Source organism: Staurois parvus, unplaced genomic scaffold, assembly GCF_062004578.1.
Source record: "Staurois parvus isolate SC_StPar_1 unplaced genomic scaffold, SC_StPar_1.0 ptg000052l, whole genome shotgun sequence".
In the NCBI taxonomy this organism is placed as follows: Eukaryota; Metazoa; Chordata; class Amphibia; order Anura; family Ranidae; genus Staurois; species Staurois parvus.
The window spans coordinates 412,924-430,508 of NW_028317848.1; the positions used below are offsets into that span (position 1 = coordinate 412,924).

The 17,585-nt window shown below is 41.6% G+C and overlaps 1 protein-coding gene across 1 annotated transcript in view; it reads right to left on the minus strand.

Annotated features, from left to right (window-relative positions):
* VPS13B (vacuolar protein sorting 13 homolog B) overlaps nucleotides 1–17,585 on the minus strand; it is a 1,305,797-nt gene that overhangs the window by 99,833 nt on the left and 1,188,379 nt on the right. Inside the window, exons 44-48 of the mRNA XM_089666424.1 lie at nucleotides 16,522–16,677; nucleotides 12,648–12,911; nucleotides 5,125–5,208; nucleotides 4,808–4,983; nucleotides 3,399–3,569 (exon numbers count right to left, since the gene is read on the minus strand). Of these exons, the coding sequence (XP_089522550.1) occupies nucleotides 3,399–3,569; nucleotides 4,808–4,983; nucleotides 5,125–5,208; nucleotides 12,648–12,911; nucleotides 16,522–16,677 (851 nt within the window). The remainder of the gene's footprint in view (nucleotides 1–3,398; nucleotides 3,570–4,807; nucleotides 4,984–5,124; nucleotides 5,209–12,647; nucleotides 12,912–16,521; nucleotides 16,678–17,585) is intronic.

The following is a 17,585-nucleotide window of genomic DNA, read 5'->3' on the forward strand; positions in this document are numbered from 1 at the left end:
AATGTTGCTCCGTTGTCTAGTAATGTTGCATTGAACAGCTTTTGCTCGAAAAATGAATTCACTGGTTGAAAGGATCATATGTAAGAGAAGCAAATGTTTTGTTCGTCTTTGCAAGTTACTGAAAGACAAAGTGTTTTACTATCTTGTAAGAGAGAAGAGCTGAGTCAAACATCTCCTAATTTCAAAAATCTCCAATTTCAAAGCTAAAGGCACTCTCAAGAGAGGACACAAGCACTGACACAGTTAACCCTGCACCTCACTTATCCAACAGGAAGGTGGCACTGCTGCTTTTACGGTTTACAGATTTCATGAAACATTAAACTTTGCTCATCATACCAGAAACACTCAGGTAATCAAATACCCTTTATATTTCCTTATAAATTCTAAGCTAACCCATATAGGGGCTACTTGTAAAGTATCTATTCTTTATTTCTTTTTCTTTATTTTAAGCGTAAATTAATGACACACGTGTTATTAATATATCAATGCTCATTGTAATTGAGGACTGCCTGCTCTTCTGAGAAACTTCAACCCCCAGCATGACCAGCAGTTCTTCAAAAGCTGGAGGAAGCAGGTGAAACATTTATTTATTTATTACAGGTACATATAACGCTGCCAATTTATGCAGTGCTTTACATGTGTGTGTGTGTGTGTGTGTATATATATATATATATAAATATAGTACATTTACATGTACCATTTAGCCACTGCGCTCATCATTTATCATATACATATATCCTAAGCACTTCTTTAGAAATACCTTATAAATGGCAACTTCAGCCAAAAGCTCAAACATGTCTGAATCACATGCACATGATTGTTGTATACCTGTAAAATGACTTAATTTACTTCTGCTGCAGCATATTACCGATAGCAATGAGGAGGGTGACAACACTTTTAAAAGTCTGTAATACTGTATTCTCCATTCTGTTTTGTTGAATTTAATACTGACCACACATGCTTCATTTTTTTTAATCTGATTTTTTTTATCCGATTAATGTGTGATTCAACCAAAACGACTGAATTCACAAACAACCATAGTTTCCCTTCTAATCGATTTAGAATCAATTACAATTATATTTGATCAAACTGAGTCAATTGGTCAGAGCTGAATATTATTGATAGTTTTTCATCAATCACCAGCACTGAGATACTTTATTCAGGAAAAAGATTGTATTTCCAATGGTCAAATTCTGAGATTACATGGGGGGAAACAGCGATGAGATTGATAATTTACAACTGTAAATTACAATTGTATCTTAACTAACAATTGAGATGCACATCCCTGTGTTTATCATATTGATCAAATGTGGCTGTCAACTATAGATTGATTTCTATATGAAGCAATTGATCAGAAAATAAATCAATCATTTATCAAAGCATGTATGAACACTATTAGTCAACATCACTAACTTCCACTCTGTACTGTCCCATCCCTGTAAGCCAATCTGTATGCTTTCCCCTGCCATCCATTAGTAGGTGGCAACTCAGTAGATTTCAGGTAAATATATTGGTGGAACTGGAAAGTGTATTCAAAACTTTTGAATGAATACCAGACATACATATATTATTATGACCCACCCACCACGATTTGCTACATGACAGTAAAAGGAGAGTGACCATACTTTTCAGATCCAGCCATTCTCTAGGCTCTTGGCCACTGCTCATCCACTTGTTTTTCAGACTGTTTTGTGGACTGGGCAAGGGGGCAACCGGGCCACTCTGATACCACGTAAAAAGGCAGCAAGTACTGCTGTCCTCAATATAGCACATGCTGTCAGGGCCGTCTTTAATGTGGGGCAAAAGCAGCAGCTGCCCCAGGCCCAGTTACTGTTGTGGGGTCCTAAGCAGCTGCCCCTTGAAATGGAGAGTCCAGGTCCAATGGTGGTGGGATTGGTGCAGCGAAGGCCTTAAATCCTGCGAACCTAAATCCAGTGCTGACAGTGGTGTCCTTAGGGTACAGGCAGGATGATAGTGCCTTGCTCCTTATTATACCCACACAGCAAGTGGGCGGCCCCTGGACTAAAAGTTGCCACTCAGCACTTTCTGTTTTTTTTTTTCTTCATTTATTTTACAAAAGCTTGATGACTTTCAATAGATCTCAGCGAGGTAGCTGCTCTGTTACACATGAAAGACTGACCCAGAATCAGGCTGTCTACAAATTATTTAGCACCAGGTTCCCAACGAACATGCGATGTGTTCCGGGAGAGAGACGTCTCGCTTCCATCTGTGCTCCGGGTGAGCGGTGCTACATGCTGGACCCTCCCCCCTACTCCAGTGAAGGGGTGGGAGGGCTGGGTATCCCAGGCAAACCTGGGCACATTGTAATGAGCAAGCCCCTGCTGTTTTTGTGCTCTTAGTGTAAATCACTGCACTGGTGACTCCCACCGTAAGTTCTCTCCCTTTTGTAAGACCACCCTCAACCCTGTCTTTCTCTCTCTCACCCCCTTACACTCCCCCACGCTCTCTCTCAACCCCCTTTCTCTCCCCCCAACTTCTCTCTCACAAGCAGGCAGGGGGAATCGAGTGGACACTGAAAGGTGACAGCAAGGGATCACTGATCCTATCAACACCAAACACTGCCACTGATCCAATCTTCCCAAAGCACTGCCATTAATCCCATCCCCCCCCCCCCCAAGCACTGCCACTGATCCCATCTCCACCACCACTGCTCCCATCAACCCCCCAGCATCACCATTGATCACACCCCCCTCCCCCAGCACTGCCACTCATCCCGTCTCCCCCAGCACTGCCACTCATCCCATATCCCCCACCCCTGGGCTCCTATTATCCACAGGTAGCCAGTGCAAGCTGGAATCAGAGAGATCCCAGCATGTACTGGTCTCTTATTGAATGCTGCTACATAGAAGCATTAAGTAAGAGCCAGTAAGCGGCTGCACTGAGCTTCTGATCTCTGTGCATTCTTTCAGCAATCACAATGAAGAGAGAGAGCAGAAGGGGGGCTGAGTCGCTGCACTATGGGCCTCTATGGGGCCACTATGGGCCTCGGGGTTGTACTTGCCACCTGGGCCAAAATATGCCAGTCAGCCCCTGCTGTTTTTTGCTCTTCGTATATATATCGCTGCACTGATGACTCCCACCTCAAGTTCTTTCCCTTATGTAAGACCTACCAGTACCTTCCCCTTCTGCCCCCAGCACCAGAAATATGCTATAATGGTAGGTAACAAACTCACGCAGCAAAGGGTAACAATGCCTGATTTTACCACTTGTGTGATATGGCCAGCCTTTATAAAAGCAAAATTCTAGCAATTATATGAGCCTCAATGATAAAAGATTCTATTACCTTTAAATACATAACTTTTTTTGATTCCTTATTGATTGCTATATTACTGTGATCTACCCTCTGCATTTGTGCTCCAACAGCGGTAGACACCTACCTATCAGTATCTTTTTTATTGTATGGCCACGCAGGCAGAGTGTTGCAATCTCCTCCATAAAAGTCGGAAATAATTTGACTTGTAGAGTACTCGCTTTGTGCTTTCATGGCAATTTGTTTAATTAGAGCTGTTGAGATAGGAACAGCACATTCTGAAGGCTCATCTTCTTCTCTGAAGGTAAATAGAAAACATATACAGTATATTTAGTATTTATAACAGGTTAATATATAGTGCCGTCAATGTATGCAGGTGCCTAACTCACATTCATACATACCAGGGCCAATTTAGACAGGGGCCAATTCACCAACCAGCATGTCTTTGTTGTGTGAAAGGAAACCTGAGTACACAGAGGAAATCCATGCAGGCACAGGGAAAACATGCAAACTCCAAGCAGGTAGTGTGTGAATATAAGGTTAAATGAGACAATTTCCTAAAGAGCAGTTGCTATTGAACAGAATTTAAAATAAAAAAGGAGGCTGACAGGGGAGTCCCTTATGAGGTCTGGCAAGATTTAAGATGCAGGTGGATGCTTCAATCTAAACATGTCCACTACAGACATGACTCTAAATAACTAGGTCTCACAGCAAACACTCCTCAGATCTGACTGGCCTTTCATGTTTCATCTCAAAGCAGTTCCACCGTCAAGATAACAACTGATCATATCAAGTGAACAACTATATCAATCTTCATACATAGCTCCACATTGTAAGGTGACAAACTGCATGACAACGGTGTAAAAGCATACACTGTGGGTGTGGGATTTATATTTTATAAAGGATTAAAGGTAACTGTCTGCAAATTAAGTCCATCTTTTGGGGATACAGAATTGAAATAAATAATTTATTTATTATTAAAAAGAGAAAAAAGAAAAAGAGAACTGGGAACAGAGCCCGGTTACATAACCTGTCAATTCCCATAACTGGCTCTCCACCAATTAGAAAAGAGAATCCCATGGGGCACTGCAGGATTCAAATCTCACAGCCCACATTTTTATAATTGGGCTGTAAAATGCAGACCATGAAGTGCACACACTAGCAGAGTGTAGTGGAGATCAGATAGGACTATTACATTTTTAGTTATAATTATGCCCTTTAATTCAGTGCATGCTATGGTGTGCAAAAAATAAGAGGTCTATAGGAGGTGAGTACAAGCATGTGCTTATTGGGCATCAGGGGTGGAAAACTGCAAAGGGGTGAGGTTTAGGGTGTGGTAGAGAACCCCCCCCCCCAAAAAAAACAAACAAAAAAACTCAAAATACCTACTTTACCCCTGGGAAGTGATGGAGTGGGGATAATTGTGTCCAAATATCTATATTTTCTGACCAAGGTGAGTTCTGGGTATGATGCATGTTTGTAAAGAAACAAAATACATTTCCTGTCCTAAACACTCATGTTGTAGGGAAGCTCTACCTTGCTTGAAATGTTAGGTGATGAGTGAGGTCTGGCTCGATGTTCTGCAGCTGCTTTTCTAGTCCTTTTCCAGGAATGACTTGTGCTTCATCTATTCCAAGGCTTCTCTTTTCTAAATGTATAATAATGGGATCAGGAAGATGGCTCCTCATGATAAAGAGGGGGCTAAACACGATCTAAAAAACAAAGAACAGAATGACATTACTTTCTGCTTTATCCAGCTGCTTAATGTTGTAAATTTCAGCTTCTAAGGTCGCAGTAACCTTCATCCTTTCCAGCACATGGGAGGTCACTGTGTTGTGCTATTTATTACTCACCATCCTTTGCTGTACTTGAGAGTTGGGCTCCAAGGTTAGCAGTGTGCACCATACGTAAATAATGGCTCTGTTTGATGATGGCACCTGTAAGCAATGAAAGGGATATTAACAAAGGAGCTTATCTTGGAGCTTCATCTTCTTTATCCTGCTTTTATTTTGACAACACATTAGGCACATTAAAATCAGCCAGGACAGTCTTTGCAGATTGAGGGAAAAAAATGAAAGAATTTAAAGGATCTGGGACCTGTTTAATTGAGCTTTCCTCTCTGTGCTACAGAGGTGAAGAAACTCATTTGGGTCCTTGATATCTCATTGCTGATGCAAATACAAATTACGCACACAATAGAACAAACCTGTGAACATAAAATTCTGTACTCTTTAATAAATATAACATAATGGTGTTGCCAATGGTTCGATGAAGCGCAGAGACAAGTATTAATGAAAGTTCAACAGCCATTGCTGCCTCTGGGGCCTTTATAGCCTCTAGTATGTTTGCTAACACTTTTTCAAAATGCATGACTATACAATATATCTGGTTTGAAAGATCCTTTATACATCCCATTTAATCCTTTCCTCTGGTTAGCACAAGTATGGAAGCCTTCATCATATTACACAGTTAAGCTGGCCAATATTCTCCAGCAACTGTAGGATGAATGCCCCAAACAGTATAAAAACGTTGTATGTATTGCTTATAAAGCTGTTTTTTGCTTGAATTCACTTAATGTCCCTGATTATGTTCTCTGTTAGAAAAGAATAGAAAATATTATATTCAGTGAGAAGTAGCTCAGATCCAGATTTTGGTGTTGTCCCTTCTATTTTCATAGAGGAAGAAAGCAGCTCTAATCTACTTTTTTTTTTTTTAAACTTAGGCACTATTTCTTTTGTTAGCAGCATTCCTTCCTTGTAAAACTTGTGTCCTGGATTTCATTCTCATTTGGACATTGTCTGCATGGAGTTGGCATGTTTTCCCCAAGTGTGTATGGGTTTTCTTTGGATGTATCAGTTGCCTCCCATAATTCTAGGGTTATTTTATCTGAATAAACTAGCCCTAATCGAATCTACTATTTTCCATGAAAAGCCATATCATCCTTCTGAGATAGGGGAAGAGGACTGGGTGTTGTGCATGTACCTCAGCCCTGTTAAAAAAAAAAAAAAAAATTACATCAGCTACAAAACAGCCCAATATGTGCTGTATGATGTTCCTAATGGCAAAGATGGACTTACACATACAAACAACACTATTATTGCACAGAATTATCAAGCTAAAACATAAATGCCATCTTCCACAGCCAATAAATCCAGACACATGCAAACAATCCACAACCATCCCAGACCCCACTGACACTCAGCAAGATGCAATGAACATGAAGTCTGCTGAACATCGCAGTAAGGGAGGAATTTATTGTATCAAGGAAGTTTTTTTTTTTTTTTTTTTTTGGAAGGGCAGGAAATCCATGTCTAACATATCAAGAGTAAAGCAAACAGATGTAAGATATCTACATCACATAATCAAAGAGTAAGGGGCTTGCCAACTTCTAAACAAGCCAGGAACATAGGGTGTGTAAATGAGCACATTGCTTAAACATTTTCTCACACACAAGCTGCGCAGTGCTCCCCAGTAGCGTGTCTTGTAATGTGATCAAGATAGATCACTACTGCAGGCTAGAGCAATGATATCTTATTTTACAGCCATCCAGACCTTTACTTTCCAATGATGCTAACCCTGTTATGGATAAGCTCCAGACCTCCAACTTGCTGAGGTTCCATAAGTCCCAGCATTCCCCACTTCCTGCTTTCTGGCTAAACTGTAGATCTAAAACTCTGGAGGTCTTCCAAGTCCCAGCATACCCAAGCATTCATGAAGAGACTAAACTGGCTTTGGGTAAGCGGCAGACCAGGGGTCGACTGACCATTTGGAAACTTGGGCACTGCCCGAGGGCCCGGGGTCAGTATGGGGCCCCATGAGATACCCCTGGTACCTTTTTCATAGGCTTTGAGTTTGGGCAAGGACACAGGGGCCCTATGATCCCCTATTGCCCGGGGGCCCTATGAGTTGTCAGTCTGCCCCTGCTGCAGACCTTCAGGTGTTTAGTTATCTAACTTCCCAGGCATGTCTTAATCACAATAAACCCACTGTAAACAAACTTTCCAAATCTCAATTTTCACTTTCCTTAAGCCACCGTCACGTAATCATCCAGCACCAGGTCCTTCTCTCTTTTTACTTCTTCGATGGGTCCCTCCTCTGGGTGTCCACATCACACAGACAGTGACATGGACAACTCCCTTTGAGTGGACAGCAGAGGGGTTCTCTCGGGATCCAGAAAAGGATCAGTGATAGATCAAGGGGAATAAAGGGGTTGAGCTGAGAAAGCTGAATAAGTAGTCCCCTCAGGTGAAATCAGTGGGGGATCTGGATGTAGGAACTCGGGTGAGTATAACTGACTTCACCAGTTAAGGAAAAAAGTAACAGCTGGCAGGGTCAGCTGAGTTGAGGAGGAAAGTGTTGGGAAAATTTTAGATTTCCCATTGAATTGGACAGTATTAAACATGTACAATTTAAAAAAAAATTTAGATTTTTTTTAAAATATGGAATAAGAGGTTTTGCGGATATAAGGCCTTTGTATTAGGGCCAACATCAGTCAAACATTTTTTTTTTGAGGGGGTGGGGGGGAAGGATAGAACCTGTGTTCCTGTGTTTGGTGTTTATTGATAACTGTTGCCCAACTGGGAAAATTACCAGCAGAGACACAAGCAGCAATAAGGACCTTTTTTGTAGAAGAGTGGACAACAGTTACAGTCTGCAACAGGCTTGTATTGCTGTCTATGTCTACAATGAGATTTACCCTCACTCTCTGTCCAGGAAACACCTTGAGAATTGCTGTGCAACAGAGCGTAGCCGTGAGAGAGAATAAGATCATGTAACCCATAGCTACTAGCCAGAGTAAATTCTCTCAGACCAGTACGATTTTTAATTATTAGTTGAAATGGGTTACTGCACTTAGAGCAACTCTGTGGCTAAAATAAAGTTCAAAGAAACGTGGCCCCCAGCATGAAAGACATTGAATACTCACCTCTCCTGCTGCCTGCACCACTAATTTCTGCAGTAGTGGCGAGAAACTGGGTACCAAGTGGATTCTGACACCTCAGGAAGTTTCAATTTCCTGATCACCACACTGTGCTCAGTGCTTTGATCCACTGGCCCCTATGTCAATACTGTGTCCCATTGTGATGTAGGAGCCAGTAGTAAAAGTGACAGTGTCAGGGGACCAGAAAATCAACACTCCAGGAAGTGTGAGATTTTGCAGGATCCTTAGTAGACGAATTCTTCTTTACTAATAACAATGAATACCTTTATTTATGTAGTGCCTTTAGGGTCATTCACACTGGATGCATTGGGGCTACACTGGCAGCTATTTGCAGTGCAGCCCCAATGCACAGACAAGGCAAATGTCTTGTTTCTTATGTTGTCAGTTCACAGCACAGCATTGCTATAGTGTGTGCTGAAAAAAAGTACAGCATGTAGTACTTTTCTTCAGCACAGTGGGTTGGTAAGCAAACCACTTAATTGCAACGTCACTGCGCTGAATATAACTCTTTTGAAATGTCACCCATGACGTTTCAACAATGTTCTCTGTAAAACGATAGAGTAAACATTGCAAAGATTTTGAAATCAATGCAAAACTTGCAAAGACTTGAGGATAGGAGTAACATGATCACTTGTATTTGACCTTGTCAGAATTCTGGCAGCCACATTTTGGACATTTTGTAGTCTGTCTAGTGTGGATTTAGGTACTGCAAGTAGAGAATTGCAGTAGTTCAAGTTAGGAGAACACAAATGTATTGATCAGTTTTTCAGCCACAGTGTACGATAACGTAGGGCGTAGTCGAGTACATAAAATATGTTCTTCGAGGAAGATATCGGCAGAAAGGACAGCAGGAGCAATGAGGATTTAATTACTTCTTCCCAAGGGTGAATTTGTTTTTAACCTTTTTTTTTTAACCAGAGTTTGTTTAGGTGTAAAAACCCATATCAACCAAGAAGAATCCATTTTGTGTTGATTTCAGCAGAACCTACTTTGAGTATTAGCTATGGTAGCTATGAGTTACATCACATAAGAAGAAAACGTATGAATATGAAATCAATAGTATACAAGGTCTGTAAGGGACCGCCTGGCGGTACCACTAGCGCTCCACTGATTAGGCGCTCCCAGGGCACGGAGTCTAAGCCCCAGGGTACTTGTTCACCAGAGCCCCTGATGGTGGGGATGGACTTGGAGTACCCGGAGACCAGGTCGTGGCTCCTGAGTACGCCTGTCAGTGGTAGGGGTATTCGCCAGGGGCTCCCACGGGGAAGAGCCTGATGTGAGGAGGTCGGGAGACCCCGGTGGGATGGATGGATGAGCAGGTGCAAGGTCAGACAAGCCGGGTCGGTAACACTGGGGTCGGTGCGGTACAAAGCAGCGGGCAGAGAATAGTCGGGTCACACGCCAGGTCAGCAACAGGAGGTCAGATCTAGTAAGGGGCATCCAGGAGAGAGGTCAGGCAAGCCAGGGGTCAGAGTGGGAGAATACAGCAAGGGTCAGGTCCAATCCGGGTCAGCAACTTACAGGAAACAGGATCACAGGTACAGGTATGCAGAAGAGACCAGAAGGCACTGAATGACAGCTCAGGGCCGTTTAAATATCGCGCCCTGCGCTGTCATTGGTGCCCGGCGCGCGACCGCGGTTCCTACTGTGCATGCGCAAGCCTGAATGCCGCGGTCGGCCAGGAACTGGTGCCCGCGTCCCTGCAGAGAGCGGCGCACTGCGCCTGCGCCGGGACCAGCGCCGCGGGGATCCCTGACAAGGTCATTGATGTCTGCCAACAAGTCTTGGTGAACTGCTATTAGGAGAAATGATTGGCTAACTTTGCATCAATGGTGATTTTTCCCTTTGAATTAGACCTTGCAGTCAAATAACCAGTTACCAAAGGTAGAGCTACGGCCAGTTTTCTGAAGATGTATTCTACTGTTTCTTTAATAAATTTAATAGGGCATGATTGCAAGGACAGCTGTTGATTATTGAGTATTGGTCTGCTTTAATATACAATATTGATAATAACATAAAAAGCTATTGTATATTCAGTTTAATAGACATATCATGATGGGGATAAATTCCAGCATTACTTCAGTAAGCATAAGCAGCAGAAGGTCCCTAGAAATTATTTAAAGACATTAGTAACTGTGCTGTATGTTCCCCAACCCTGTGACATTTGGAAAGAAAATCTTTGAACTGAAATGTCAACAAAAATCTCACAGTATATAAATAATACACATATAGCTGTGCCCACACGCAGTGGATGTTTAGGCAAGTCTCTGAAAAAATAAATAGCAAAGATGACAATTTGAATTCCTGTGCCGCAAGAACTGACTGGAGGGTAATTTGTAAAGCGAAGGTCTGACTAAGAGTGCACTGTTTTCTGAAGCACAGAGAGAATAGAATTAAATTTATACAGTACAAACAGATGACTATTTTGGTCAATTACGAAATTCTCGGAGGCATTATCTGCTATTTTGTTACTTGATCTTTAACAATAATTTTACAATTAAAGATCCAACAAAACTCAAAACCTGTCATCTTGTATTCTTGGTTAGTGAAAGTTTTTTTTAGCCTTGAGGAGAATAACTGAAAACTGTATGCCAAAATCTTAATGTGAGGGATTTCTGGTACTTTCAAAACATCTTGTTTGTATTTTAAACATTGTCCAAATAGGTTCTGTTTTCTATAAATTAGACTGGAGAGTTAAGAAAAGAAGCTTTAACATTTTCTCTTTATTTTATACTTGTATACCAATAAGTATGTCTTAGGGTTCCATTTTAAAAGCAGCAGTATGGCCTTATTGCAGCTTTAATAGACAAAAAATGAGTGTTATGCATTATACACGTGCTAAGTACAACCCTGGGCTTTGGAGTCCCACTTATAAAAAAAATGTGAAAGCAAAATGAAAAAGCTGAGATGAGAGCAGGTCATGTGACCTGTTAAAGTTATGTGACCGTTATCTCCCCAGTCATGGAGTCATCTCTACTTTGTTAAGCAGGAAGAACTCAGTGATAAACTGCAGGCTACACACCATGCCTGCAATTTATGAATAGGCCTCAAAATACAAGTCTTGGTGTATAGTGACCTGGTGGTGTCTAGCAGAAAGTGGATAGAGACATCCATTCCAAATAAGAGGGTTACAATGGTCAGGGTTACAAGCATTTTTTTCACATAAATATGGAAAATCACATTCATATATTTTGGATTACATATTTTTTGTATTTACTTCTGTAGTATGAAGTTTTTTATTTATGGAGCTCAATAGCTCAAGCTGAAATTTACAGACACAGGTCAGAGAACCAAATCCTCTTAAAAAGTGAGTAAAATAGCTATTTCTTCTGCACTGTTGTTAAATAATCTATATTGTTCGGGAGTTTTTTGTCATAAATTAAATGCTCATTAACTACATACAAGCGACTGTGTTTGAAGGTTATTACCTGGTTTCCAGAACCTACTTTCCCTTCAGGGGATGGAAATATCTCTCAGGAACACCACAGAAACTGGGTTTGACTGATAAAAAGGGATGGGAGATATGTACTTTCGGTGTAGGTAAAGCCTATTGAGTAGAATCATGTTGTCCTAATTTTTTTAAGTGTGGAGTTTAGATCCTCCCTGGCATGTAATTATTGGACTTTTTAGCATCATTTAGCCAGGGTGGGGGGAGGTTTGGCTCTACTATAGTAGAAGCAAACCTCACCTTAACCTCATTGATTAAGTGCAAGAAAAAAAAGTGTTTTTATTTGTGTATGGCAGTGTTTCTCAATTCCAGTCCTCATGGACCCCCAACAGGTCATGTTTTCAGGTTTTCCATTATTTTGTACAGGTGATTTGATCAGTTTCACTGCCTTAGTAATTACCACAGCTGTTTCATCTGAGGGAAATCCTGAAAACATGACCTGTTGGGGGTCCATGAGGACTGGAATTGAGAAACACTGGTGTATGCGAAGATGGTTCAGGTATAACAAGTTGGCTGCTGAGTTCTTATAACCTTTAATAGATACTGAAGAAAATGAAATAAAATGCACTCACAGGAACCAGGGCATATAAGGTTGAACAGCCATGCAACCTAAGCCAGAGCTATGGCCATCAGCAAGAGCTACAGTAATGCCCTGGTTCCTGGGAGTGCTTTTCATGTAGTTTTTAGGGATATCAATTAAAGGTTAATTTTACTGGACAAGATCCTTGCACTTTCCCTTTTCCCCTTTCTATTTTGTACCTAAAGTTAAACTTATTCTAAAGGCAGAGGGTTTTTTCCTCTAATGCATTATACGCAATAAGGTAAGAAACCTTCTGTGTTCTGCTCCCCCAGCCCCCCCTTATACTTACCTGAGCCTGAATTTTTGCTTTTTGGTTTAATACCACTTCAAGTTCTGCCTGGAATTATTTGTACAATGAAATCCACTGACATTAATGACAAACTTCAGGGCATGCTTGACTTCCACTTACCTGAATGATAAAGCTGTGCTCAGTAGCATCAGCAGCCAGACATACATCTCGAGACCATTCTTCTTCTCCCTTTGCCCTTACACACAGTTCTGTAAGCTCACTGTTTTCCAGTACATAGGATGGTAATTTCTGTTTTTCTGTTAGGCAGTCAATATGTTCCCGCACCACAACATGGCCATCTTGTCCCACACAGTGCTGGACCACCTTCAACTCAATGCTATCTGACAAATAGCTGCAAATGATCTGCCTTCCACAGATCATAACCTAGGGAGATAACGAGGCATGTAAGAAACAAATTACAAGTACAAATGGAAGCTCTACTTTAAACTTCCCTAAATGTACTGTATGTTGTAATACAAAGGTAAAACCAAGCCATGTATCAATTCAGGGAGTAGAAGCATGGATTCTTTACAAGGGACAAAATTAACACTATCAATTACAGACCTATTAATAACTGTAAAAAGAGCAGTTCATTGTCAATCAGAATCTGACTACCTGGACAATGTGGGGATGATTTACTAAAACTGGAGAGCGCAAAATCTGGTGCAGCTGTGCATTGCAGCCAATCAGCTTCTAACTAGAGTTTGTTCAATTAAGCTTTGACAAAAAAAAACAAAAAACAGAAGCTGAGTGTTTTCTATGCAGAGCTGCACCAGATTTTGTACTCTTCAGTTCTAGTAAACCAACCCACGTGTCTCAATGTACACAGAACAATGATAGCAGGGTGCTGTACATAGCTCCCAAAAACATCACAACACCTTGCCTCAATACTCCTTTTTAAGCACACTCAGCCCTGATGCAAGCAGTAGGCAGTCTTTTGGGAGGATTTATCAAAATGCCTTGATGAGTGGATGAGCATTTGGACGAGAGGTAATTTCTCAGCAGGCTCCCCTTACATGCTGGCTGCCCTTTGTAACATGCACATGTGATGATGCTGGGCCTCCATAATTAAACTGAAATCCAATGAATCAATGGAAGACCAGGGACAGTATGTCCCATGACAAATATGGGGAAGGTCCACCATTTTCAAAAACCTGGCCTACATCTAAACCCCTTGTGGTCAAGCAGGCATATTTGTCAGGGTGGATATGTCAGGATACAACCTGTGTCACTAGTTACCTCATTCACCCCGCACCAGCCTTGTGGCTAAGCATTCTGAGCAGCCATGTCCATGTGATGAGGCAGAAATATAGGTCAAATGTGCAATGCCCAACTGGAGCCAACATAATTAAAGTGGTTGTAAAACTCAGACATGAAATATGAACAAATCATATTCCTCTATAGTGTGTACTCAAGTCTCAGTTAACAGCGCTAAGTGCTGTTTCTGTCGGCTACCTTGTTCCTCTGATATCAGCAAGAATCATTTCTGACAAGTTTTTCTGACACCAAGAAAAAAATGGTGACAGCAGAGGGACCTCCGGCTGATTGACAGCCTCAACTCTGTTCCTGTGAATTGGGTGGAGGGGGGTGTGCCTCCAATCAATTTTCAGAGCTCTCCTCACTGAGCTCTGCAGACTGCAATAGCAGCTCTCCTCCCCCTTTTTTATGAACTCTCAGACAAGATAGGTACACCTTATGTAGGAAGATTTGTATCATCTCTGTGTATCACCTGAGGCCAATCACTTTACTGGGTATATGTAGGGGTTTACAACCACTTTTTTCCTTTTTTTAAAAAATAACAAACATATCATACTTATCTGTTCTGTGCATTGGTTTTTCACAGAGCAGCCCCGATCCTCCTTTTCCTCAGGTCCCCCTCCAGCGTTCTTGGCCTCTCCCTCCTGCTGAGTGCCCCCATAGCAAACAGCTTGCTATGGGGGCTCCCGAGCCACCGCTTCATGTCCATTCACACAAGTAGTGCGACTTGGCCCTGCCCCCTTCTCATTGGCTTACTGGCTGTGATTGACAGTGGTGGGAGTTGATGGCTCTTGTTGCCAATGAGGAGGAAGAGTCCCTGGAGAGCTGCTGCTCTCGTGCACATTGCTGGATTGAGATGGGGCTCAGGTAAGTATTAGGGGCAGCTGGGGAGACTGCTGCACACAGAAGGTCTTATACCTTTGTAACACTGTGCATTATCATTGTATGCAGATCTTTGTATAAAAAGTTCTGCTCCCAGCATACAAGTCCCAGCGGCCTCTCCTGTATTGGGTTAAAACAATTTAGCTGAGATTAAACTAAACCTCCCATGAACAATTGCCAGGGGTGGGAAGGGGTAAAAGCAAAAGCCCGGGAACACGAGGGGAAAGAAGGGAGAGAGATCTTGCTGCTGTAGGACATGTGTGGAGAGCTGTATGGAGCTGCATTGAGCTTCGTGGGCCTGGACCAGACCAGGTTGAGTCATAAAACCACGAATACCATCAGAGAGCCGAGAATCCTGAAGAGGCAGATTGGTGGAGATCTGCTGACAGTCTGATCAAGCCATCATCATCATCACAGGACCGGGTGAGAGGGTTCCTAAACCAATTAACACTACCCTTGTTATCAACGTGTTTGCTGTTTCGAGCTACTTCAAGTTTAACTACTAGGCGAGTGGTCGCTGTAGGCAAGTGACATAGCGGCACAGCCCCACTGCATGGGAAAATAAAAGTTTTGACTGGAGTTCTGCTTTAGCCTGTCATTTGACATAAAGGTATGGCTGATTGTCATAGTTTTAACAGTTTGAAATTGAGACATTTTTTAGTTTTGAATAAAGTAGGAAATGGTTACATCTTGTCAGATTTTAATTTTGCTGCTCCTTGAGGAGATTTACTTCCACTGCTCCAGAAACACATAAGGCATCGAAAGAGAGCTCTATGTAAACTAAGTGCAAATCTGCTCTTAGAGAGGTAGTTTAACAGATGTTCCCATTTGAAGATTTCCTCTTACCACCTGTACCTGTCACAACCATAACATTTAAACAATATTGGATTTCCATCACTATCTGTCCCAGTGGCAATGGTCACCAGGACATATACACTGTGTCTCCCCAACAGATACATGGTCAGCAATATAAACTTGACAGGAATTTTATTATTTCCAACTCAATAAAAAAATAAAATAAAAAATGGCAACCAAACTAAAACGTCCCAACTTATGATTACTTAAGATGACAGCACAAAATTTAAATATAAGGGCTCATGTACACAGGACGTTTGGAAAACTCTTCTGAAAATGAAAACTGACTGCTGGAAACCGTAGGTTAAAAAACGTCAGTTTAGCGGCGTTTGCGTTTAGAAGCGTTTTTTAAAATATCCTCAGGAGACCTTCCATAATGCCCAGAATGCACTGAAAAACAGTAAAAAATTAACTATTTCAGGCATTTTGAGAGAACTAGAGAGAGCAGAAGCAGAGAAAGCAGTATGTGTTGAGATGACCTGTCTTTTCTGGTTGTATTCACTATGGATCCCATCATGAGCATAATGCAGCACGTTCTACCATTTGTTCCTTCACGCGAAACCTGGAACTGACTGCACTGGTGTACCGGGTCCGTTTGTATACATGGAAAACACTTTGTATGCATTTCTGATGAAAGAGGGCTCTAGACAGCATCTGGATATGGAACAGTTAAAAAACGCTTCTAAACGCAAACGCTTATCAATGTGGTTAGCCGCATTTACACGCGTTTGAAACGCTGATGAAATCTACTCCTGAGCATAAGTTTGGTGCATTCAAAAAAACGACTGTAAACTCAACTGCCTGTAAACGACTGTAAATGACTATGTGTACATGGACACATAGGAAAACATTAGGGAGAGTTCAGGGGCTGCTGAAAAAAAACACAGAAAAGCTCCTGAACATCAGTTTATCAGCTGCAGTGTAGATGAGCCCTAAATGTTTTCATTGCCCTGCAATATTGCAGTTTTTATATATGCAGTAAATTCTGCTAAAGACATACTTGTTTTTGCACCCCGTTCAGCTGCTCTACTTTTATGATCAGAGTTGCAGTCCTGCCCTTGTAGTGAATTGTTCGGATAAACGTCCCAGTGTTGTCCACGTTGAAGGGCTCCGACCAGCGCCAGTTTCCCCAGCCCTCGATACAGATGTGAAGCAGCTGCAGAGAGATAGAACATCCATTAAACAGTTAGGGTCATAAATACACTGCTTTCTGTCATTACGGATTCATTATCATTCTTATGAAAAGATTTAAGCATTTTAGCTTCCTGAGGGGGGAAAATATTTTAACCTCTTTGCTGACACACAATTTGTTATACAGTGGGGATCGAAAGTTTGGGCACCCCAGCTAAAAATTTGTATTAATGTGCATAAAGAAGCCAAGGAAAGATGGAAAAATCTCCAAAAGGCATCAAATTACAGATTAGACATTCTTATAATATGTCAACAAAAGTTAGATTTTATTTCCATCATTTACACTTTCAAAATAACAGAAAACAAAAAAATGGCGTCTGCAAAAGTTTGGGCACCCTGCAGAATTTATAGCATGCACTGCCCCCTTTGCAAAGCTGAGACCTGCCAGTGTCATGGATTGTTCTCAATGATCGTCTGGGAAGACCAGATGATGTCAATCTCAAAGGTTTTAAATGCCCAGACTCATCTGACCTTGCCCCAACAATCAGCACCATGGGTTCTTCTAAGCAGTTGTCTAGAAAACTGAAACTGAAAATAGTTGACGCTCACAAAGCTGGAGAAGGCTATAAGAAGATAGCAAAGCGTTTTCAGATGTCAATATCCTCTGTTCGGAATGTAATTAAGAAATGGCAGTCATCAGGAACAGTGGAAGTTAAAGCAAGATCTGGAAGACCAAGAAAAATATCAGACAGAACAGCTTGCAGGATTGTGAGAAAAACAATTCAAAACCCACGTTTGACTGCACGATCCCTCCAGAAAGATCTGGCAGACACTGGAGTTGTGGTACACTATTCCACTATAAAGAGATACTTGTACAAATATGGTCTTCATGGAAGAGTCATCAGAAGAAAACCTCTTCTACGTCCTCACCAC